The sequence below is a fragment of the Eulemur rufifrons genome, chromosome 19, assembly GCF_041146395.1.
Source record: "Eulemur rufifrons isolate Redbay chromosome 19, OSU_ERuf_1, whole genome shotgun sequence".
Lineage (NCBI taxonomy): Eukaryota > Metazoa > Chordata > Mammalia > Primates > Lemuridae > Eulemur > Eulemur rufifrons.
Window position 1 is genome coordinate 96,075,433 of NC_091001.1, and position 25,365 is coordinate 96,100,797.

At 38.1% G+C, this 25,365-nt stretch overlaps 2 protein-coding genes across 3 annotated transcripts in view; one reads left to right on the forward strand and one right to left on the reverse strand.

Moving 5' to 3' along the window:
* HADHB (hydroxyacyl-CoA dehydrogenase trifunctional multienzyme complex subunit beta) overlaps window positions 1–19,608 on the reverse strand; it is a 33,214-nt gene extending 13,606 nt beyond the window's left edge. The window contains exons 1-6 of one of the 2 annotated variants that reach the window (XM_069495215.1): window positions 19,525–19,608; window positions 13,321–13,395; window positions 13,168–13,212; window positions 8,114–8,213; window positions 5,824–5,868; window positions 1,354–1,453 (exon numbers count right to left, since the gene is read on the reverse strand). In XM_069495215.1, the coding sequence (XP_069351316.1) occupies window positions 1,354–1,453; window positions 5,824–5,868; window positions 8,114–8,213; window positions 13,168–13,212; window positions 13,321–13,387 (357 nt within the window). In that variant the 5' untranslated portion in view covers window positions 13,388–13,395; window positions 19,525–19,608. Of the gene's footprint in view, window positions 1–1,353; window positions 1,454–5,823; window positions 5,869–8,113; window positions 8,214–10,138; window positions 10,219–13,167; window positions 13,213–13,320; window positions 13,396–19,524 lie in introns of those variants that run through there. The other variant, XM_069495216.1, reaches the window with a different exon arrangement.
* Window positions 19,609–19,806: 198 nt separating this feature from the next.
* Window positions 19,807–25,365, forward strand: part of HADHA (hydroxyacyl-CoA dehydrogenase trifunctional multienzyme complex subunit alpha) — a 40,278-nt gene continuing 34,719 nt past the window's right edge. The window contains exon 1 of the mRNA XM_069494107.1: window positions 19,807–19,980. Within this exon, the coding sequence (XP_069350208.1) occupies window positions 19,914–19,980 (67 nt within the window). The 5' untranslated portion in view covers window positions 19,807–19,913. The remainder of the gene's footprint in view (window positions 19,981–25,365) is intronic.

Genomic DNA, 25,365 nt, shown 5'->3' on the forward strand with positions numbered 1-25,365 from the left:
AAATGCAACTTTAAAGTGACATCCTGTAACATATCTCCTCAACTCAACCTTTCCCGGTAGCCACTGAAAAAATAACCCAGAGCACAACAGAACTGGCATTGGTACAGGGCAGGGAGAGGGAATCAGCCTCGTGTCAATCAACAGCTGAGATCTGCAAATGAATGAAAAAGTTCCAGGAGAAAATCCAGAAAAGAACATTATGATTTTAATTTTAAGAAAGAAGAACTGAAATATAGAGAAAATTGAAACAAACCCAATATTTACTTTTTAAGTGCTCTTATACAAGTCACTTGGTTATACTTTTAGAATATAAAAGTTGAAAATATGTAACAGCTTGATGTACTCATGAAATTGTCACATTTGATACACCGAGACATGTGAAGGTCTAGGGAAAAGCAAAAAAATTCAGAGGGGGGGAAAAAAAATCTCTTCCTCTTCTTAATTCTCTCTTGCCCCCCAACAACATACAGTTGATTTTGTGGGTTTCAGTAATGCCAGGGCTTCCACAGTTTTAACATTTGCTGACTGGTACAAAGAGCAGAACAAATACTTTCAGTCCTGCTCATTTGCCCTTCTCTCCTGGCTGACAGCAATGGAAGTTATTACCCTCACAACGACACTTAACACAACAATGTGGCACGCACAGACCAGAAATAGGGAAAATGCTTAGCACGCTGAAACGTGCTGTGGTGCCAAGTTTATCCAACTAATCACTTTCAAATTCAAACAAAGCCCAGAAGATGTGTTTGGACTATACACTGTAAAATGCTTGTAGGACATGTCACAGAAAGTTCCAAGGCCTGTCATTATCTAGGTTGCCCAATAAACACTACATGGAGGTATGCCAAGTAGGGCAAAAGTAAACCCTTATGACATAGCTTAAAAAAAACGAAACTGCCTTACGTGCCATCTGTTCAACAGGAACAAATGAATAAGCAAGGCTACCTCCAACTAACAAAAACCAAGTTATGAAATTAGCTTTTTGCAAAATGTTGAAATTTTAAATTAATCAGAAGCCATGATATCTAACATTACTAAGAGTAACATCAGCACATTTTGCCATAATCTCTATTTTCCTAACACTAGAGACAAATTCCTAAACCAGCTCAAATAATTGATTTGATTCATAATAAAGTATAAAAATGTACTAACATATTAATACTATGTAATTTATTTTACAGCATAATTATTTAAATATTAAATAACATTTATTATTCAAGTTGTACAATCACATTTTAGGTCAAATGTAACTTTACCTAATAGATTTTAAAGGATTTTATGAAGTAAACTCTATTAGTTGAAATTCAAGTCAATTCTCTGATCAATCTCCAAACAACATAAAGTTTTACTCACCTCTCTAGCCACATTGCTTGTTTTTACTTCTTGAATAACTGTGCCAAAGATGATATAATCGACAACTTCCTTTGGGACACCAGTCTGATGCAACAGCCCCCTGGAAGCAGGAATCCAAAGCAAAGAAACATTTCACACATCAAGGTAGCACCAGAGATCATCATATAAAACATTACATTTCTTTGAAAACATCAGCCTTGAATCTAAAAGGGCAGAGATCATATCTTTTTTTTCTTTGACAGGTGTTTGATACCTTATCAAAGAAGAAATGAATGAAAGAGTGATTCAAAAAATTAACATTTGATGCTCAACTGGTAATGAGAAGTTAGAGGAGAAACATCAAAAATAATTTTGCATAGGATAAAATAGGTAAGTAAACCTATTAATGTTAGTAGGAACCAAAGTTTTCAGTAAAAAGAGAAAAGAAGACAAATATAAAATCAAAGAGAAAAAGTTACAGGTTTCATAAAAATAAATTTGAAATATCAATATAAATAAATAATTGAATACATATATTCTAGTTCTGCCCATAGATAGATAACTGAACCCAATAACATTCCAGCAGAAGTGAGTACTCCTTGAACCCAAACTTGGTATCTAACTGCTATTCCCCATTAAAGGGACAAGAGTTTTTTTTAAAAGTGACTGATACCAGGTCTGAGGCAAAGTACAAGAGAATCTCATTCATCTTTTTTGTGCTAAAAGGAAGGAAGCACTCAAAAACAAACGGGACATACCAAAAACAGGAGCATGGGTATACACATTTGTCAAAACTCATCAAACTACACACTTAAAATCTGTATATTTTATTGTATGCAAATTAGACCTCAAAAAATAATATTACACTAAAGAACAAAAGAGACACAGGAGCCAACTTGAAGGCACTGCCACAGATAAAATATGGGATAATCTGAGCCTTAAAACAAATAATGACTACACTTGGCTATAACATAATAAATAAACAAAAATCCAAAAATCCTCATCCATTAAAAAAAAAGGAAAGCTGTTCTTCACAGAAAAATGCCAGCCAATAAGTGTAGGAGGAATAATAGAATCAGAAAAACCATAAATTTGTAACCTCTAATGTGATAAATAATTAAGGCAAAAATGATCAATGGATACTAAAAACCACTTGGTCAAAGGTGGTTGGGAGGCCGGGCTCAGGAGTAGCCCATGCCTGTAATTCTAGCACTTTGGGAGGCCAAGGCAGGAGGATTGATGGAGGTCAGGAGTTTGAGACCAGCTGGGGCAATAGCAAGACCCCATCTCTACAAAAAAATAGAAAAATTAGCTGGGTGTGGTGGCGTGTGCCTGAAGTCCTGGCTACTACGGAGGCTGAGGGAGGAGGATCACTTGAGCCCAGGTGTTCAAGGCTGCAGTGAGCTGTGATGACACCACTAACACTGTAGCCCAGGCAACAGAGCAAGAATCTGTCTCAAAAAAAAACAAAAGGTTGTTGGGGGAACAAGATATTTGCATAGTGCTAACATATCACTTTACAGATTACTTACGAATTGTAAGAGGTAAAGTTTACCTTTACAATCAAAAGATCTGGCACTCTGACCACCATGATCAAGTGGTTAGATTTAGTATCAGGTATCATGTACCTCTTGATGTGATGGGATGTGTTGCTTTACCCATGAAGCATTCTTACGAAAAAAATGGTTAGCCTAAATCTAATCAAGCCTCTAGACCTAATCTCTAGTTTATAGGAAATTCACAAGAGAGGCAAGTTGAATATCCTCATGAAGAAACATCTAGAATGTGGGACATTCTATAAGACAACTGGTCGGAACTTTTCAAACAGTCAATGTCATGGGGGGAGGGGGAGAAAGAAATGTTCTAAATTAAAGGATACTAAAGAGACATAAAAAAATTTTTAAAAGACATTCTTGGAACAATTGGGGGGATCTGAACATGAGCTAGATATTAGAAGTTACGGAAGCACTGTTACCTTAACTATGGTAATGATACTGTGGTTAGCAATATCATTGTCCTTATTCTTATGAGATAAATGCAGAATTATTTAGGGCTGAAGTGTCATGATGTCTGTGACTTACTGTCAAATGGTCCAAAACAAATAAATATAGCAAGTATGGCAAAATGGTAACAATTATTAAATCTAGGTGGAGGGTATTTAGGTATTCACTGTGTTATTATTTCAATTTTATTATACATTTGACATTTTCAAAATAAAAAGTTCAGGAAAAACTTGCAAACTTCCAGTCTGGGATCGTAACAGCATCATTATCAGAAATAGAAAAATAAGCCAGCTTTGGTGAAAACATAATTTTGATTTTTGACATGCTGAGCTTGAAGTATTTAAGAGAGGTCAAATTTAGAAATTTGGGAGTCCTCTACATAAAAAAAATCAAGATTCAGTAGATGAGAGTTTTAAGGGAAAGTATGCATACAGAGAAATGCAAAGCTCTAAGGATTGAAACTTGCAAAATACCATTAAAATAGAGGAAGAGAGAGAGATTCAGTTTTTTTTCAAAGTAGAAAAAAATCGGTCAGGAGATAGAAGGAAAATCATAGATGCATAATATTAAGTCATCAACAGAAGACAGGTTGAGTACAGCTTACGCTGTCAAATGCTACAGAGTACACAGAGAGAGAGAGAGAGAGGCCTGAGAAGATATTGGTTCATTTTGCGATCACAAAGTCCTTATTAAGAGAAGATTCTAAAGTATGGTTACTGTAAAGCAATGGGAATGGAAATGACTATTATGAAATCAGGGAGAGGAAATGGATAGTAAGGAGAGAGAAGCAACTGCTACTTTCACTCAAACTTGAAGTCTGGCCGGAAAAGAAAAACAAACAAAAGTTAGAATGGGCAGAAAGTTCAACTGAAGAGTTTCTCCTTTTGAGAGTTAAAAAAAAGAACTTCATGTCGGATGGTGACATGTTATAAAGGACATCTCGAATGGGCTAGTGAAGGACCCCTGATTTCCACAGTATTTACCACAATGGAAAACACTGGATTACTAAAATGTCCTTTTGAGTTAAGTGAAAATGCTAACCAACACTTCTGAACTGGACACTCTGCCCTGCCCTGGTCTTTAGCTCCAAACCTCTTCAAGTGGGCTGCCACCCTGGAGGGTAGAGGTCCTGGAAAGAATCCTCTGAGTTGTGGGTTCAACCCTATCTGACCTGTTTGAGACTGCTAAGTGGAGCACACTTAACAGCTGCGCAATCCAGGCTTCTTGTCTGTAGTTTCCATAGTCTCTGCCAAGCTGTGGCCTGCAAAGCCATTTTAATCCGGAATTGGGCATTTTGAAATATTATATGACCATTTAGGAGAGATTAGCATCATCTCTAGTACTTCAGAACCAACAACTTTATAATTCTGTTAGTTGGAAATACAGTTTAAATAAAGGATTGTATTGTGCTCTTTGACCACTTAGCAAATAAATTTCAAAAGATAATTTCCTTCTGTGTTTGCAATGTTCAATATTTTAAAGCCTGACATGTTATGAACATTTATAAAATGGAATCTGTTGAATGACATAAATTTCAATTATAGTAAAACTGAAAAAATTTCTGAGAAAATGACAGCTGTTGTTTTTCTGATTAAATGTTATTTTCTGTTAACAACAACAAAAAAAAGAGTTTCTCCAAACTAGGAAAAAATTGTGGCTGGTTGAAGAACATAAAGGCAAAATGTCAATGAAAAAGGAATGAGATAATGCCTCATATGTTATTTCCACCCTAGAAACAGCAATACATTTAATGATTCTCACCAAATTATTCATCCAGCTCAATCTCATTTAACCACATCTAATTTTACATTTTTATGTGGTTTGTACATTACTCTTCAGGTCTCTTTCTAGATAAATATATATAATTTATTCAGCTACCCTTATATAGTAATTAAGTTCCTAAGAAAATCATCAAATATATGTATTGTGTTTAGGCTTATCAGTCTAGTCCTGTGGCTAGTTAGGGTACTCATTAAAGAACATTGTGGCTGGGTGCAGTGGCTCACGCCTGTAATCCTAGCACTTTGGGAGGCCGAGGCAGGAGGCCTGCTTGAGGCTAGGAGTTAAGGACCCCTACCTCTATAAAAAATAAAAAATTAGCTGGGTGTGGTGGCATGCACTGAGGTAGAAGGATCAATCAAGCCCAGGAATTTGAAAACACAGTGAGCTATGACGACGCTACTGCACTCTAGCCTGGGCGACAGAGCAAGACCCTATCTCAAAAAAACCAATACTGTTATGCAAAGACACCATTAAGCTTGCAAAATAAAGATTGCTGACATTCATGAGCTGCTTAACTTTGTGTACACAGATGGCTAAAATGAAGAATAAATTAATCTTATAACAGCTAATCGGCGTTTTTCCCTATCACACGGAAGTTAATATAGCCTAGATATGAAACTTTTATTGAACATGCTATTTTAAGCATAGAAACTGGAGAAAGTGTCTTTAATGAAATAAGAACTAAAATGAAACTGCATTTACTTACGTTAATGCTGCTCTAGCCAAATCATGTGGCATCAGGTCTCTATACCTGGAGAAAGAAAGCATAATTTAAATCAAAAACCTAGAGCTTCAATAAAAAAAAAAATTTTTCATTCTATTTGAAACACCTAGAGATCATGTAACACATGCTGCTGCAAATGCACTTAACTTTCCTATCCAAGGCAGTCCATCATTGCAAATGAAGAAATAGTGTGACTTTGTTATTTGTCATCCTTAAAAATCTGGCAAGCCTTAACTCCTGCTGAGCTTGCTAAGACAAGAGTCTAATAGAAGTGTTGTCCAATTCCTTACTGTTCGGCATGACATGTGCTATACACTCTTTAAATTTAAACCTCTCCTTTTTTTTTGGAGACAGGATCTCACTGTTGCCCGGGCTAGAGTGCAGTGGTGTCATCACAGTTCACTGCAACCTCAAACACCTGGACTCAGGTGATCCTCCTGCCTCAGCCTCCCAAGTAGCTGGGTAGCTGGGACTACAGGTGCATACCACCACGCCTGGCTAATTTTTTTTTTTTTTTTTTTGGGTAGAGCTGCGGTCTCACTCTTGCTCAGGCTGGTCCCAAACTCCTGGCCTCAAGCAATACCTCCGCCTCCGCCTCCCAAACTGCTAGGATTACAGGAATGAGCTACCACATCTGGCCCTAAAACTTTTATTTTAAAAGCATATTATTTATTTTGTAATGCCTAATGGGATATAGAGGATGTATTAGGACTTTTAAAGAAACTTTTTGAAGCAATTGGAGATCTACAAAAGAACTGGAGAGATCAGACTTTCTATATACCCTTTACCCTGCTTCTTTTAATGTTAACATCTTACATAGGCCGGGCGCGGTGGCTCACGCCTGTAATCCTAGCACTCTGGGAGGCCGAGGTGGGCGGATCGTTTGAGCTCAGAAGTTCGAGACCAGCCTGAGCAAGAGCGAGACCCCATCTCTACTAAAAATAGAAAGAAATTATATGGACAGCTAAAAATATATATAGAAAAAAAAATTAGCCGGGCATGGTGGTGCATGCCTGTAGTCCCAGCTACTTGGGAGGCTGAGACAGGAGGATCGCTTGAGCTCAGGAGTTTGAGGTTGCTGTGAGCTAGGCTAATGCCACGGCACTCACTCTAGCCTGGGCAACAGAGTGAGACTCTGTCTCAAAAAAAAAAAAAAAATCTTACATAACCATGATGTACTTACTAAAATTAAGAAATGAATATTGACACAATACTACTCACTAAGCTACTAACTTTATCTGGATCTCACTAGTTTTTCCACTAATGGCCTTTTTCCATTCCAGGATTGAATGAATCCAGGATATCACGTTATATTTAGTTGCCATGCTTCCTTAGTCTCCTCCAATTTGTGACAGTTCCTCAGTCTTTCCTTGTCTTCCATTACCCTGACACTTTTGAAGACTGGGGTTATGGAATGTCACAGAGGTGAAGTGCTCTTCACATTGCTGAACATCAGGGAGTGCATGATAGCAACGTCCCTTACTACCAGTGATGTTAGCTAGTATCTGCCAGTTTACCACACTATAAAGTTACTATTTTTCCCTTTCTGTACTTAATTTGTTACAAGTCAGTCATTAAATCCAGCCCACAATCAAGGGGAGGAGAATTAAGCCCCACTTCCTAGTAGAAAGAGTAACACAGAATTTGTGGACATATGTTGAAATCATCACAGTAAGTCATAAAAATCTGGGTGGAGATATACTTTGAGGCTATGCAAATGTTCTGTTTCTTCTTAACATTTCACCTATTTTAGCATTCATTTGTAGATCTTACTTGCAATAATTTTTATGTGATCCTATCACTCTGGTCCCATATATTTGGGGTTGCACTGGGCCAGGGGTTTGGACCAGCCCATCAACTCCAATTCTAATAATTCCCAGGAGGCCAAACCAGTGGACTACAGGCCCGTCAGAATGCCCATAACCCACATCTTCAGCACTCAAACTTCTGAGGAAGCACAAAAACAACGTACGTATCTCCAGAAAAGGAAAAGAGATCTCTATTGGAATGAAGCTCTCTAGGCCTACACTAGGCTTTCAAAATAAGGCTGTTTCAAGCTAAAACTACACTAGGCATGTTCATGAAGAGGATAAAAAACAAATGTTGCCATAATATTTCACCACTGGCTTGATTTATTCCATTAATTTCGTGGAAATGCTATCCATTTATTAGTCCACTAATAATATTATTACCTACTGAGTTACATTTACAAAGACCACTTTTGAAAGTACTCTAAAAGAAGGAATAAATAACATGATCATTTCATACTTACGAAGTGCCTGACTGCAAAAATGGAGTACGAACACCATCCACCACCACTATATTCCTTACATTGGGTTTGGCTAACGTCTTCTTCGATTTGGCCTGGCCAGCTTTAAGATAAAGTTAAAGAACTACTAACTAAAATATATAAAGTCAGATGATCTTTTACATTTTTAAAGACAGACATTCTAAGAAGAATTATATCATTCAATGCCAACCTGCATTTGCTATTAATTAAACCACTTCAATACTTAAAAAAAAAAAAAAAAGAGCTGAGAAATTGACTAGCATTCATAAGTTTCCAAATAACATGTAAGGTAAATAAAGCTTCTACCCAATGATGGGGTAATTTTGCCATTAATAAAACTGTTCATCTTTATTAAGTGTTTGACAACCTATTAATATTTCATTAGAAGTAACCAATTTTACACATAAGTCTGCTCTTAATATTAGAAGTCACAATGATTGACACTTCACTTTTCACACAGCTTGATGTTCTTACCTTTATCTGTAGAAATAAAGCCCACTTGGTTGATGACAACTGCTATTCTGCAAAAACTATTATACAATGCTTCCTGACTGTTTGGATCAATTTGCCTAAATACTTTTGAATCTCAAAACAGTAAAACTGCCCTTTAGTTTTTTTTAAGTTAAAGAATAAAATGTAAATATATGCATGTGGTTAAAAAAAATAAACAATACTAACCTATGGAAAGTAAAAACTAAAGTTCCCTCTTTATATGCCCTTCCCTGCCATGTTATTGCTATATATACTTTCAAATCTCTTTTTTTTTTTTGAGACAGGGTCTCACTCTGCTGCCCAGGCTAGAGTGCAGTGGCATCATCACAGCTCACTGCAACCTCAAACTCCTGGGCTCAAGTGATCCTCCTGCCTCGGCTTCCTGAGTAGTTGGGACTATAAGTGTGCACCACCATGCCTGGCTGATTTTTCTATTTTTCTGTAGAGATGGGGTCTTGCTATGTTGCCCACCCTGTTCTCAGACTCCTGGCCTCAAGTGATCCTCCTGCCGAAGCCTTTCAAAGTGCTAGGATTACAGGCATGAGCCACCTTGCCCGGCCTTCAAATCTTGTTTTCTTTTAATGCATGTACATGCATATACTGGTGCATTATGTATACTTTTTTGACAACAATATAGCTGGAAGATCTTTCTATGTTAGTATATTAAAATCTATCTCATTCTTTTCTTGTTTTTAACCTTGGAATTTACCTACCATCATCACTTCTTCATTGTTAGAGATAGAAGAAAATCCTAAATTATTGGGAATAAAATTTCGACAAACACCTTACCACACCCATTAACATCATAGGAAAATATTTATATAAATATCTACAACCAACTTGAAAGAAATAGTCATTAGAGCCAACAGTCATGCTAAAACGGGGTATAAAGATCATCCTGGCAGCTCTAATGGAGATGCGTAGGTGAAGGAGATAAAGGCAACAAGGAGGTAAGTGATGACACTGTGGCAAACCCAAGCATGTGGTGCTCAAGGCCAGGGGGTAAACGCAGTATCGGCGTGAATGAAAAGGAAGGGACCCATACAAGAGAGTTTATAAAGGAAGATGAGGCACCTTGGTGAGCAATCAGATATATTACAGAAAAGAAGGAAAAAGGAAACCAGGATTATGAAGAAACTTAGAGACTAAGAAAATATAGCTACTCTATAAGCCAGTGAGAACTGGTTTTCGAAAAAAGATGACTTCATTTTTAAACTTACTAACTTTGAGGTTATGGAGAGACATCCAGGTGGATATGTCCATTCAGCAGGTAGCTAGAAGATGGAAAACAAAAGCTCTGAAGAGAAGTGAGTGTAGACCAGAAAGTCATGAGATATTTGAAGCTTAGAGTACAGAAGAAAAGCAGAGAAATATTTTGCAATGCCTGTTCTCCCACAGCACCCTCCAAAGGGAGTTGCCCCTTTTATAGTCCTTGACAAAGGGAAAGCCATAGACAGCCATGTCCCTTAGCCCATTGCAAAAGCTGATTAGATTCAGAGTAGATACTGGACCCACCAACGATCAAGTCTTATTGTAGCCAACCAGTAACCTGTGTCATCTACCTAGCGATAAACTGTGCCAGTCAGATTCTCTCTCTAAGCAAAAAAGCATGGAAAGTAATACCAATTAGTTGAAGCTGAAAAGATGCCATGAGAAGAACCAGGGAGATGATAAACTGAAGTCACTTGTAAGCCAGAATTTATAAACTATAAGTGAGCAAAGAAGCCAGCAAGAAGGGTGACGAAGGATATAGAGAGAAGCAGAAGGGCCAGGAAAGGGACGTAACATGTGACACATGAAGAGACAAAGTAGCTGGCCCCCGGCACTGCTTGCCTGGTTCCTGACACCTTCCCTACACACAAAACACCTCAACCTTGAGAGTCCACTACTCACAATAAAAAGCACTTAGCTTTGTGATTTCCCTACATTGAGAGGGCAGAAAGAAGATGTGAGAGAGACAGTAACTTCAGTAGGAGAATCAAGAGAGAACAGTGTATGACAGCAAAAGCAGGAGAGTGTCAAGGAGAACAAGATGGTCAAGGAGCATAAGGAATGAAAACAGGCCACTAAATTTGAAGATTTGCAGATTACTTATGACTGACCTTAGAGAGATTAAAGTGATGAGAGCAAAGGGCAGATGACGCCATCGTGTCATTCTGCTTTCTAAGAACTGACAATATGTTCCTTTTATACACTTTGAAATTAAAATTCTTACCTCCTCTAACAAATTGCCTGCTTTACTTGGATCCACTTTAACTATCCAAAAGTATTTTCCACTACTCCCCAAAAGACTGGGGGGTTGCTCTTCATGTAACACAAGGAGAAGGCCCCCAGTCCCTATAGCTGTGCTCACACCAACCTCCTTGCCTTTACTCACATATTCTCCTATCTGTGTGGCCCCTTTTTGCCCATCTAATTCTTACCTATCTCTTTGGGCTTAGTTCACGTTCCACCTCCTAGTAAAGCCTTCCCTGATAACTATAGCTACTTGTAGTTCCTGCCTCTGAACTTCTATGACAACCTCTAAGGCAAAAATGGGCTATTCTAAACAATTTAACACATTATAAAGTAATTAGACAAATTCTACAAGCCACATTTAAAAAATATTTGTTCTTTATTATGTAATGAAAGGTCATCCAAGGACTCTCATTCTGTTTCATATATACAATGACTCCTAACCACATCAAAATTTTCTCAAGGGCAAATAATACAGCTCTGTTTTATATATTCCACAGTGCTATGGGCACAAAGTAGCAATGAATTATAAGAATCTAAATTGGGAGTTATAATATCTGGGTTCTAGGCTCTGCTTGGCCAATTTTTTTTTAATTTGAAAATATGGAAGCTAGACTAGATGACCTTAAAGGCTCCTTCCAACTCCAAAACCTAGGATTCACTGGCTGACTGACATATATCCTACATTCTCTATATATAATTAAAATCAAAGAAGATAAAAGATGTGTCATGTATTATACAACTGCTATATACGTGTGTGTATACACAGATCAATATATAGATATAACCATCAAATCATTCAAAATTTCCAGACACTTGCATTTCCAGTCTATCAAATGACTAAAAACATCAATAAATCCTGTACCTCTCTATTTTAATTCCTTCATCTAACAGCTGTGTCAGACAGGGATATTCACGTGAGCTCCAAGAGGAGTCAGTTATAAAATTACTGCCACCTAAAACCTGCTCAGCATAGGCATATGCCTGCTCCCTCCCCTCAAATCAGCTTGTCACAGTCATCTGTCTTATCATGTGCCTTCCTGCACTACTGTCATCATCAGTGTTAACACAAATTACTTGTAGGACACTGTATTAGTCACTGAGGACATAAAAAACTAAAGACTCACAAGGGCTTACAATATAGCTGTAAGAGACAGAAACATCAAGAATAGTTACAGAGGAGCATAAAGAATAGTCTAAATACCAGATATTAATAAATGCTTTCCCCTGTTGGTATTCAGAATGACCTTCTCCCAGTTGGCAAGGATCAGGTCTATTTGTATGACTTTGCAAAGCAAAGACCTGGGTGAACATCAGAATTAGGGAAAAGGTGAAGTAAGACAGAAAGTATTCTTTATGGGGTTAATAGAAATCTATATTCTAGTTAGAATTTAGAGGCCACAGGAAATATATTTGTTACATGACAACACGAAATTTCTCTAGTGGGGATTAGGCAACAGACCTCTGATAATTCGAGATTATAGTTTTCAAAGTGCTTTAAGAGATCTTCATAACTGTATGAGGTTGACAAGACTAGAATTATTATATTTCTTTTTTAGATGAGGAAACTAAAGCACAAGGAAGCAAAGCATGCAGTGCAAGGCCACATTGCTAGGAAAAAGGAGAACTGGAAGATAGCATAGGTTTTCGGAATCCTGGAAGGTACTTTTTCTATTTGTCAGGGTGTTTTTAGCACTGATCAGTGAAGATATATATCCACAGCAGATTCTGCAAAAACCTGCAGTAAAAAAGCCCAATTCATTGAGTTTACCCAGGGTCTAAATGACCATATAAAATCAACAAATGTCCTTACTCTTTCATTTCATATATTAACCTTCTTTTGTTAACTAGTTCCCCAATCACCTCTATTTCAGGAATGGGTCCTCTTGTATATGGGATAAGAAGATATTCATCAACAGAGAAGCATATCACTAACTGCAAATTTAAAAAGTTAACTTTTGGCTCTACAAAGGTCTCAAGAGGTATGCTAATCATCTCCAGGACTGACAGCCAGAGGGTGAATAAACTGAGGTTTATGGTTTAAGGTTTATGGAACCTCCATGACTCCATCAGTTTCAAATATCAGAAAGCAGTCTCCTGGCAACATCTTCAAGCCCAATCCTAAATAATGTAATATCATTATTGATTGGCTCTATAATTCTTTAATCGGAAGACAATAATAATGTTCATGTTGCTCATAAAAATGGGAGAATTAGCAAATTTGTTTTGGTTTTTATCCAGAATTCACAAAATACAGAATCTAGAATCTAACATTTAAATCAGAAATGTTTATTTTATAATTACCATACCTGGGGCAGCTCGCAGCTGGGAGGAACAGCTCAGAAATCTTACAGCTAGAAGACAAAACAAACTGTTTACAAAAAGGAATACCATTCAGTGTCTATCTAAGGTGCTTATAATAAATCCAAATCTAATCTTAAAAAAGAAAAAATTAAACTTACGAAATCTGAGGGCCCATTTTGATGTACTAGGAAGATTTTTTAAAGTGCAAGTCAAGATAGTAGTCATTCTGAAATCTAAAAAGAGAACAAAAATACATCCTGGGTTAGTTGAACAAGTTGTAGCTTATATTGTTTTCTATAAACTCTGACAACCTCATTCATGGGTACTATAAAATGCTATAAAATTTAATGTAGCATCAACTATCCTTTCTATAATAATATTATAATAGCTACACTGACATAACTTTCATATTGTGCCAACCACTAGTCTAAGTATTAACCATCTATCCTCACAACGATCTATGAAGTAGGAATAATTATTAGACCCTTTGTAAGAGATGAGGAAACTGAGATATGAAGGGATTGAGTGAGTTGCCCAAAGACCCACAGCTACTGAGTGGCAGAGCTGGGATTTGAACCCAGGCAGTTTAGCTCCAGAGTCTGTGCTCTTCTTCAGTGCCAAAGAAGTAGAGACTGCTGGGCATGATCATGAAACCACCAGTGTTCATTTCATGATTTTGAAGGTTGTATTGTGATTACGTGGAAGGCTTTGTGGAATGTGTGCATTTGAAAGGAATACACACAAAAGTATTTAGGGATGGTGAAGGATCATGTCAACAACTCTCAACTGCTGCTAGAAAAAAAAGTTTGTAGGACTGCACTTGCAACCTTTTCCTAAGTTTGGTACTGTATTGTTTCAAATAATAAAAAAAAATTTAAAGGACACATAAAAACCTATGTATTAAAAAATATTTAAAATAAATTAACTATTCACCCCACAAAAAAGGCTAAATTCCTAACAATGGGTTTCTACAAATCACTAAGGAAAAAAACGGGAGACAAATGGACACAGGATATGGACAGACAGCTCTCAGCAAAGGAAATACAAAAGGCTCTTAAATATATGAAAAGATGTTGAAAAGAAATTCAAATTAAAACCACATAGATATAACTGTCAAATTAGTAAAGGCTCAAAGGTTTGTTATGCACTGTCGGTAAGAGTACACACAGACACTCTCATACACTGCTGCCAAGAGTATAAATTGGTCCAATCCCTATGGAGGGCAATTTGGTAATTATCTGTCAAAACTACAACTGTACCTAACTTTTAATCCAACAATTCCACTTCCATGAATTTACTTCATGGATATCACTTATATCACTTACACACATGGGATATGACCTATGTTGTCACTGTAATAGCAAAACATTAGAATAACCAACAAATAAATGGTTAAGTAAATCATGATACAGCAACCCAGTGAAATATTATGCAGCTGTAAAAGATAAGGAAATGATATATAGCAATATGGAACCATTTCTAAGCTAAATTTTTTTTGAGAAAAGGCATATAAATTTATTTAATGTGTATCCACAGAAGAGAATCACAAAAATAATATTTACATTTCCTGCATCAGTATAAAATACCCCTGAAGTATTTAAAAAAATGTTAAAAATAATTGTTGGCTGGAAGGAAAGGAATTGAGTAACTAGGGGACAAGAGTGGAAGGAAGACTTGTCATAGTACATCTTTTATAATGTCTTAATTTTGAAACATGTTTTAACTTATAAAAAGAAAAAACCACCAAAGAACAAACTCGCAAGATTTGCCAATGAAGGCTTTAGTAACCAGCCTCCAAGTTGGCCCCCAACAATCTCCACCTCTTCACAGTCTTGTATAATTGCCTCCCACCCTATACCATAGTTAGTCTGTATAAACAACAACAAAAAAATGTCAGAAGTGATAGCATGTCACCTTTGACATTAGACTATAAAGAAACTGTAGCTTCTGTCTTCCTATCCCTCTCTCAGATCACTCACTCTGAAGGAAGCCAGCTGCCATGTCACGAGCAGCCTCATGAAGAGGCACAGGGCGAGGAACTGATGTCTCCTGCCAACAGCTATGTGAGTGAACTTGGAAGCAGATCCTCTGGCCCAGGCAAACTTTCAGATGACTCCAGCCCTGACCAGCATTCTGACTGCAATGTCATGAGAAACTCTAAATCAGAACAACCCAAGTTCCTAACCCTCAGAAACTGTATGAGATGATAAATATGTATTATCTTAAACTGCTAAATTTGGGGGTAATTGTAACAGCAATAGATAATATAAAAGCCTTAAGATTTAACATCTCTTGGGTCTTTATAGACTACAAGGAGGATGCCCTATAGCTTCCAAAAAGAAAAAAAAAATTACGTGTTCCGCCGGGCGCGGTGGCTCACGCCTGTAATCCTAGCACTCTGGAGGGCCGAGGTGGGCGGATCGTTTGAGCTCAGGAGTTCGAGACCAGCCTGAGCAAGAGCGAGACCCCATCTCTACTAAAAATAGAAAGAAATTATATGGACAGCTAAAAATATATATAGAAAAAATTAGCTGGGCATGGTGGCGCATGCCTGTAGTCCCAGCTACTCGGGAGGCTGAGACAGGAGGATCCCTTGAGCTCAGGAGTTTGAGGTTGCTGTGAGCTAGGCTGACGCCACGGCACTCACTCTAGCCTGGGCAACAGAGTCAGACTCTGTCTCAAAAAAAAAAAAAAAAAAAAAAAAAAAAAAAAATTATGTGTTCCAAACACGTGGATTGGAAAGAGATGGAGGAGACCAAGCTTCAGGCTCACCAGCCTAGGGATATTCAAGGGACTCTGGCCAGGAAAACACAAAGAGGCCCATGAGATGGACACCATCATTTCCAGAAGTTACTTACAATGCCACAAGGGTCTGGGACACAAATTTCCCTAAGGAAAGTTCATCTTGAAATAAAATTCATGAAAATAGTCAAGGAAATGGAAAAAAAAAAAAAGAGAGAGAGAGATCTTGCCCTAAAAAACTTGCTATGAAGCACCAGTAATTAAAACACAGCAGTTCACAGGAATAAATGAAACTGGTTAACAGAACAAGATGTAGAAAGCTCAGAGACATACCCATGTATACGAGAATTTATTATATAACATTTCAATTAACTGGGAGAAAGATGAATTATTCAATAAATTCATTGAGAAAATAACTAAACATTTGAAAAAAAAATTAGGTTCCTAGCTCATATCATAAGTACAAATAAATGCTAGATTAAAGATCTAAATATATACTTTTTAACTATAAAAGACTAGAAGAAAATATCAGAGAATATTTTCATAATTTAAATGGGAAAGGGAGTCCAATATATGGTGCAAAACCCAGAAGCTGTAACAGAATGTAACCAATAGATCTGATTACATAACCATTTAACATACATACACAGCAAAAGATACTAAAATCAAGTCAAAAAGCAAATGACAGATTCAAAGAAAATATTCATAACATGTAAAACTATAATGGAATCTGTGGTTTTTACTCCAATATCCATTTCACCCCATTAAGTAGTTGCCATATGTGGTTTACATGGGATTGAATCCAGCCCAACTCTAGGGTTTAAATCAATCAGAATAATCTTATTCTCTCTGCCAAGATCATTGATTCAGGTAACCAAGGCCTAAAACAACACTGCATAGTACTGGTCCATTGGTATTGACTTAGGGATGGATTAGTCAGTCTAACATTCAAGTCTTCTGTCTAGAATTCTGGAACACAAATCTTTTCTTCTGAAGCTTGGCATAGTTAACAGCAGTTTGCAAACATTAACAAAGCTAGTCTAAGGTAGAGCTAACACCAAAAGAGGACAGAGCTGAGAATTTCAGAAAAAGATGCTAGAGCCCTTAAAAATATTAAAAGCATGGAAACTCTAGGCTAGGGTAGGCTAGGCTTGAGTATCATATGGAACTATGGAAAGGCATGAAGTTGCAGGCATCTGGGAGGGAGCAAGGGAAAGGAGGAAGGGGCTAGGCAAGTAATGAAAACAAGATGGGTGGCTCTAGTAGTTCATTATTACATCATTAAGACACAATGTAGGGTTGATTGATTTTTTCTTGCTGATTTTCCCCGAGTTCTAAATAGATTCTAGTTATCAGTCCTTTATCGGATGTGTAGCATGCAAAAATTTTTTCCCATTCTGTAGGTTATCTGTTTCCTCTCGTGACAGTTTCTTTGGCTGTGCAGAAGCTTTTAAATTTAATTAGGTCCCATTTATTTATTTATTTATGTTGTTGCTGTGATTGCCTTTGGAGTCTTCTTCATAAATTCTTTGCCTAGGCCAATGTCTGTAAGAGTTTTTCCCACATTTTCTTCTAGAATTCTAATAGTTTCACACCTTAGGTTTAAGTCTGTTAAAGCTGGAACCCATTCTACTAAGTGAAGTATCCCAAGAATGGAAAACAAGCACCACATGTACTCGCCACCAAACTGGTTTCACTGATCATCACCTAAGAGCACATTTAGGAATAACATTAATCAGGTGTCGGGCAGATGTTGGGGAGGGACGGGTGTATACATACATAATGAGTGCTATGCGCACCGTCTAGGGTATGGACATGCTTGAAGCTCTGATTGGGGGGGAGTAGGGGCAAGGGTAATATACATAACCTAAACTTTTGTACCTCCATAATATGCTGAAATAAAAAAATAAAATAAATTTTAAAAAAAGACACAATGTAACAGTTAACAGACTCTACTGCCAGACTAAGTCCAAATCCTGGCTCCATCCTAGCCGTATGACCTTAATAGAGTTACTTAACCTTTCTCCGTCTTAGGACCATCATCTGAAAATGTAGATAATTCTAGTACCTACCACACACATAGAGCCGTTGTGAGGATTTTACATATATATACACACACACCATACAAACACACACACATATACAGCACTTAGAACAGTGCCTGATAGTAGTAAGAATTATACATGTTAGTAAGGATTATACATAGTAGTAAGAATTATACATGTTTGCTGTTATTATTAGTAGGTAATGATATAAATGTATTTAGTTCCCTTCTATATAAACCATTGTACTAAAGTGCTGAGCATAAAAGAAATATAACATTTCTGCCCTGATGGAGTTTACAATTTTCTTGAGAGCACAGGGAACAAAAAATGGAGTCACATGAGTGATCTACATCAGGAGCTGGCAAACTACAATCCATGGGCCTCTAATTAAGAATAATTTTTACGTTTTTAAAGAGCTGTAAACTAAACAAAACAAAGAATTTATGAAGAGATCAATGGAGGCCTGCAAAGCCTAAACTATTTACTGTCTGGCTCTTTACAAAAAACAATTGCCACCCCTGATCTAAATAATAAGTGCTACATGCAACTAGGTGCAAAAGAGAGCATTATGTGGGCAGAAGGCAGGCTTTGAACAGTAAAAACCTTATGAGGTCATCAGGAATCCTTTTTGCAATTTATCCAGAAGTGGTCATCCAGTTTCTGCTTGAAGTGCCCACAGTGATGTCGACTCATTATTTCACTTGAGCTTTAAATAGAAACCTTTCTTCTTTCTTTCCATACTCTTCACTTCAGTCTCAATTTTCCTGCCCCTTCTCGTTTCCTTTCTTGCCGAATTGTCAATCTGGTAGTAGTGAGACTCACACTTATTTCTGAATCCTGGCTCTGCCACAGGACCAGAAAATTTAATCTCTCTAAGCTTCCTAAACTTCATCTGGAAAATGCAAACGATAACAATAATTTTGGGATCGTGGGAACTAAACAAAAAGGTGTAAAGGGGTCCAGAACACAGCAGGCCCTCAATGTGGCTTCCTTTTGAAATCAATCACTTTTATTCCAGGACTCGAGACCATCGTTTTCAGCACAAAAACCACTATCATGCAATGCAGAACTCTTGACCAGAAGAAGTTAGTAGGCTTAGGCTCTCATCCTATTTCTACCACCTGTGGCCCTGAGTAAAATCACTCACACTGATTCATGGCTTCAGTTTCTTCACCAATAAAGTGAGGGAGGTGAATGATCGCCAGATCTCTTCTGGATTAGAAAATCCCCCGGAGCACTGGGTCACCAAGCGGGATGGAAGATTGTCTCATCTCCTTCCATACTCAAGCCTCGAAAGGTCATTGAACTGAGTCCCACCCTTTACAGCAGAAATCGAGGTAAACCCGTGGCGCCATTCTGAATCTCTATAGCCGCTGCCCTGGCTACAGGCAAAGCAGGTGAAACATAAACATTCCAACACAGCCCAGCGTTTTAGGCCAAAACACACACACACACACACACACACACACACACACACAGGCAAACAGTTCGTTAACTTGCGGTGATAAACTCAGACACAGGTGACACCACTGAGGGAAAGGCCAGGCGGAAAGCCAAAAGCACGTTCCGTCTCACCTTCCTTGGTTTCCGCGCGAGCTCCCGCTCTGGGCAAGGTTCGCACCCAAGTGCCAAGACTCGGCTGCACCAAGAGCTGGTCCTCTCTGGAAAGGACCCCTCACCCCCACCGGCGGCTGGAGCAGGCCTCGCGGGCTGCCCGCCGGCCGCCTGATGGAAACCCTGGCTCTCCGCCCCTCGATGGGCCTCGGTCCTCCGGCGAAGAAAGCGTCCTTCCGGCCTCGTTAGCGGGAGCGAAGGGCAGGGATTGGGGTGGGCGGCGACTCGGCGTCCGGGTTTTAGTCAGGCAGTACGTCGGCCGCCTGGCTGGCCAGGCTGCGGGAAGAAAAGTCCTCCACTTGGCCGCCCCTGCTAGAAGCGCTTTTCACTTTCGTCCTCTTCGGCTCAACATGGTGGCCTCCCGGGCAATTGGCAGCCTCAGCCGCTTCACTGCCTTCAGGATCCTCCGCTCCCGAGGTGAGGCCTGGCCGAGGGCACCTCAGGACGCCGGACAGAACTCCTGCGGGGACTGAGGTGGCCCTGGAGTCGCGCGTGCCCCCTTGCTGCCGCCTGTCCATCCCGCCCGAGGACCCCTCCCTGGGACCCCGTTTCCTGTGTCCTTGCGAAGGGACTGTCACTTACCCTCTCGCGATTCCGAGGCCTGCGGCTATTTCAGACTCCTTAACCCCTAACGTTTCTGAGTCCTTTCCACGCAGTCTGGCGCGTCTCCGCAGGTCTCCTGCGTCGCAATTCTGGGCTCACGCCCCTCTTATTTTCTTTAATAATGGGCTTTGAATTGTACCTACTAGATCGGGAGTTTCAAAAGGATTTGGGACCCATTCTGTCGCATCTTTGTGGCTCCACAGCACCTTGCTCACAATAGAAGCTTGAATGTAATTAACCAAATTTGCACATCACTGCCACTCCCTGCTCCTTTCCTAACTCAAAAGCATTTTTGTGCTTAACTACCACATTTCAGTAGGGAGCTCAACTCTTGAAGTGCCTATAATCCCAGTGTGAACGTATAGCATAAATTGAATTTTAATGCGTCTGCAACTTCCTGGAAGACATTCTTTTAAAACACACATATACCTGTATCTTAAGAAGTAAAATGTTAGAGCATTTAAAGAACTATTTCTAATCTTGTTTCTGACGATTTGCAGTCAGCCTGTATTAGCTATATTGTTTCTCTTCAAACTGACAGTGAAAGGGTTAAAGCGGGTGGTTGTAGAATAGAAAACCTAGCATCTTCCTTCCATCCCAAATCTGTAAGATCAAATGTGACTAACTTTTTATTGCATGTTGTACTTAATACCGGTTACTTAATTAGAAATTTTTACTTTTAATTTAACTTGTGGTATGAATTCCCTCTCTTTCCTCCTCCCCAACCACTGGGGTAGTATGCTTTTTTTAGACAGGTAGCTGGAGTCTCCCTTTATTGTAAGGTGATAAATTGGATGATTGAGTCTTTTTCTGCCTTCTTTTTTCAACCATTCTTTTTAGTCTCAATGGGACTGTTGTATGTGTACCAATTATAAACTACATTACAGAAAATTGAAACATTGTGAAGATCGAGGAAAGGGATTAAGAAAAATGAATTACTCATTGTCTTACTAATATGCCTATGTTGGCCTTTGTATGCATTTACTTACAGTCTCCCCCCCCCCCAGTTTCCATATTTATGGTTTAACACTTTTGAAAAGTTAAATGTATGTCTTTTCTTTTCTTTTTAATAGAGATAGGGTCTCACTATGTTGCCCAGTTTGATCTTGAACTGGCCTCAAGTGATCCTCCCACCTTGTTCTCCCAAAGTACTGGGATTACAGGCTGAGCCACTGCACCTGGCCTCAACTGTATATTTTTGAACTTGCCGCAGTATTGGTTTTAAGGTCTTTCTTATGGATTGGCAGCTGCTATTACTATGAAGTAGTAGTCAGGTCATGTGGTTTGTAGTCACTAACCAGCTATGTGACTGAACAAATACCTTTATTTTCCTCATCTGTAAAATGAATAATAGAAACTATGGATTTTTCTTTGGTATGAGAAGTAGCATGACAGCAATTAAAAGCATTAAGTTTGGAGTCTGACTTCTGGGTTTGAATCTGGCTTTTCCTTTCTTTTATCCTCTGGCAATTAGTTTCTGTTTTCTCATTTGTAAAATGGAGAATAATACCATATTATGAGGTCTAAAGGAGTTATTTTAGGTATAAAGCAGTTTTTCATGGACTCAGTACTCAGTAAATGTTAGCTATTATTGAATCTTTCCAGCACTGACTGTGATTCTTTATATCTAAGAATTTTTTAAGTAATTTTTATATTTTCCATGTGTAACAAAAAGCTACCAGCTTAATTTTTCTGTTTTGTGTGTAGAAATATATACACACACGTAAATATGTTGTTATGCATTGTGTTATCACTAATAGGAAAATGTGACTGATTATAACTACTGCCCCTTCTAATAGTAATTTATAAATTTTGAAAAAAATGTAAATTTAAAACTACCAGCACACCTGTGTTACCATTAGACTCAACAGATAATCCTTCACTTTGAAAGTCTATGCTAAGGCTTTGCCAGACCTTTAATGAGATTATAACATTTGCTGGTAGATGATTAAATTCTCTTGAAATTGACTTGTAATTCTTGAAGTTATAAAGCATTCCTGTTGTATAGGTGCTATAACTCTGAATATGACTACCAAATGAAAATCACATCTTAACCAGAATATCTTGTCTAATTCCCATTCCTATTCTAAATCTAAATTCCTAATTATGTAAGTGGTAAAATAATTTCACAAGAAATGAATTACAGGCAAATACCTTAGTAGATGGTGTATTTTTTAATTTGACTTTCACTTCCTTAATCCCATCCCTTCCCCCAGGATTGAATTACAAGAAAACAACCAAAGGAACATTTTCAAATCGAAATTTGTGTCAGCATAATCCAACTCTCTCCACTGACTGTAGTCTTAAGACTGTACTCTTGTAGGTATTTTCTTGAGTTATGTTAACAGAGATGATTAAAAAGTAGGACAAAGGTTTCTCTCTTGCTTGTCTACTGACTGTAGTCTTCAGACTGTACTCTTGTAGGTATTTTCTTGAGTTATGTTAACAGAGATGATTAAAAAGTAGGACAAAGGTTTCTCTCTTGCTTGCACGGTAGATGTAGGCCAAAGTTCATGCAGCTGTTACAGAGTATGCTCTACTTTTAGGTAGTGGGAAAGGCTAGATCCCAAAAGCAAAGCTGCCTCATGCTCTAACTTGATTTAGTTGACTATGTTTTGGAATTCTTTTCTAAATATGCTTGCATATTTACTGATTTTCTCTTTGTTTTTTTCTCTGTTGATTTAGAACAGGTTTTGTGTTTGGATGTGTAGGCAGCATAGGTAAGTTAGTGGGCAAGAGTTAAAATGGTTTAAACTGTAGGCTAATGTGCACCAACCTGTTGTCTCAAATATTTGATCTTTAAAATTGCAACCCATACTCGCTCTTAGTATCTTTTTGCACTTAGGGGCGTATCTTCTAACATGCTTATTGACATATTCATGTTTCTTGGTTTTTGTCTGTCTATCTCATCCCTCATTCCCAATCAGTCATTTTTGTTGAATGAATGACTATAAGATGATGTTGGAATAGATTACAATGTGGCTGGTGAAACACTTGCTACAGATACAGCAATTACAGAACAAAACAGGAAACAATAAAGATAAAAATGAAGACAGAGTAGGGAAGGAGCATTGTACATACAATCTAAAGATGAGGTTTTGTGGAAAAGGTTGGAGTCGTGATGCAAAATATGAAGAAGGAAGAGTGGTGACTACAAGATGACACAGATTTCAAATGATGGATAAAGAAGAGAGAAGTGTGTCATTATTGAAGCAGAAGCACTGGGGATTGATGAGATGGTTGGCCTCTCCTGTCTGAAAACACTGGGATTCACTGAGAGACTTGTTTATGGTCACACAGCTAGTAAATAAACCTGATGGTTGAACCTTCATCTTTGACTAAAAGGGATGGATTGGACTGCTTAAAGAGGAAATGTAGATAGAGCCCGAGATCACCTCATTCTGCTTCTGGTGCCATCCACAAAGTTTTCTTTCCTTTTTTAATATGTTGCCTTGCCTTTTAGACCAGTATAAGGCTGCTATTTTCTGTGTCTTCCCTTCCCTTCCTTTAAAGAACAGCAAAATAGAGAGAAAAGATTGATGAAGCAAGAGCCTTGGCTAACTATTGATAGTTCTCCCCTATTCCACCCCACCATCATTGCTTGTCCAAGTCAGTGGTTCCCACATACCCGTTTGTTTGCTGTATACTTCAGCGTCACCTTCTTAAAAATATAGATTCTAAGGCCTAACCCTCTAAAAATCTGATTCTGTGGTCCTAGGTTGGGGCCCAGGAATTTGTGAGTATATTTGGACCTCCACGGTTGACTCTAATGCTCAATATAGTTCTAGAATCACTTCTCAATATTGCTGTGGTAATCCTAGTCCAGCTGGATATATTGGATAGTGTCTTGGGTTCTACTTTGGCCATAAGTAATTTGGCTCCCAAAGGGTCCCTGCATCCTGGTCAGACATAGGCCATCCCCAGCTTAGAAGTGGGTATGGTTGTAAGGTTTGTTTCTAAATCATGTAAAAAGTGTTTTTGGTAGAGCTGATATTTAAAATTGCATTTAGAATATCCACTACGATGTACAATGACCAAAATGGTTTGATTTTTATTGTCCATTTGCCTTTATCATTGCAAGCTAGGGCAAATTCTTAGACTCTAGTTTGACATCTTCCAAATTCTGAACCAGATGAAGGAATGGAATTCGGAGACTGGGAGCGTAGGCAAAGAGAAAGCCAAGTGGTCACAGATTGGTGGAAAGGTATAGCCAGTAAGAGGTTGCCTAAGATTAACTTTTTTTTAATAGCCCTCCTAAATTAGGCAGATACTCCCCACTACTAAATTATGTTTGTGGATTCCAAAATCATATAGCTACTAATGTAGCTCAAATGCTGTATATTTCAATGAAAATTAGAAATAAATTTTTAATACTAACAATTGAAAATTAAGTAACCAATACTTGGGGAAAGCTAATGTAATTAGAGGAGATGCATGAAGGAATCACTGGATATTTTTAAAGCACTAGTTCTTTGTTGTATTTGATATCACTTTAAGATTTATACCTTTTTCTGAGTATATGTTTTTCATATGTACAGTTACTGGTCAATTAAGGGTGATTTGTTTTTATTTTTAGAACCAAAGAGAAAACTTTTTCCTAAAATAATTGGGCAAGATTTGGAAGATAGTGGGCAGGGAGAAGTAAGGAGTTAAAGGAATGCATAGGAGAAGTGGTTTGAGGTGAATCATGAATGACAGACAAGGGAAGAAAAAGCAGGTGCTTTGAAGAAGAGTGTAAATTGTGATTAAGGGGTTTTGACCCTGGGCTGCCTCCAAAACAGCTTGGTTACCACCCTAGAGCAAGATGTTTGGATGAGAGCAGGGCAGAGGTAAGCCTTTAATGGTAGAAAAGAAGTAGAATAATGCCCAAAACAAACTTGGAATGTTTGCCTGGAATTCTCCAATGTTCCTTACCTTCTACCTAGAGTTCAGATTAAAAGACCCTCTGATGGGGCTTCTCCTGTGATGGTTTGTGCTCAAAAGATCATATCATCATCATCAGCACCATGCTGGAGCATCTAAACTAGTGATTTGGAAAGAAGGAGGAGAGTAGTTGACCTTTGTTATCCAAGGAGTAGGAGTATTCTTGGTGGAGTGTGATACAGACTTTTTCAGTTATAAATACTTAAAATTAGTGAAGTGTGACATGGAATGCTTTCCTTATAGTTGCCATTATAGTTGACTCTGGATTTTACTTTT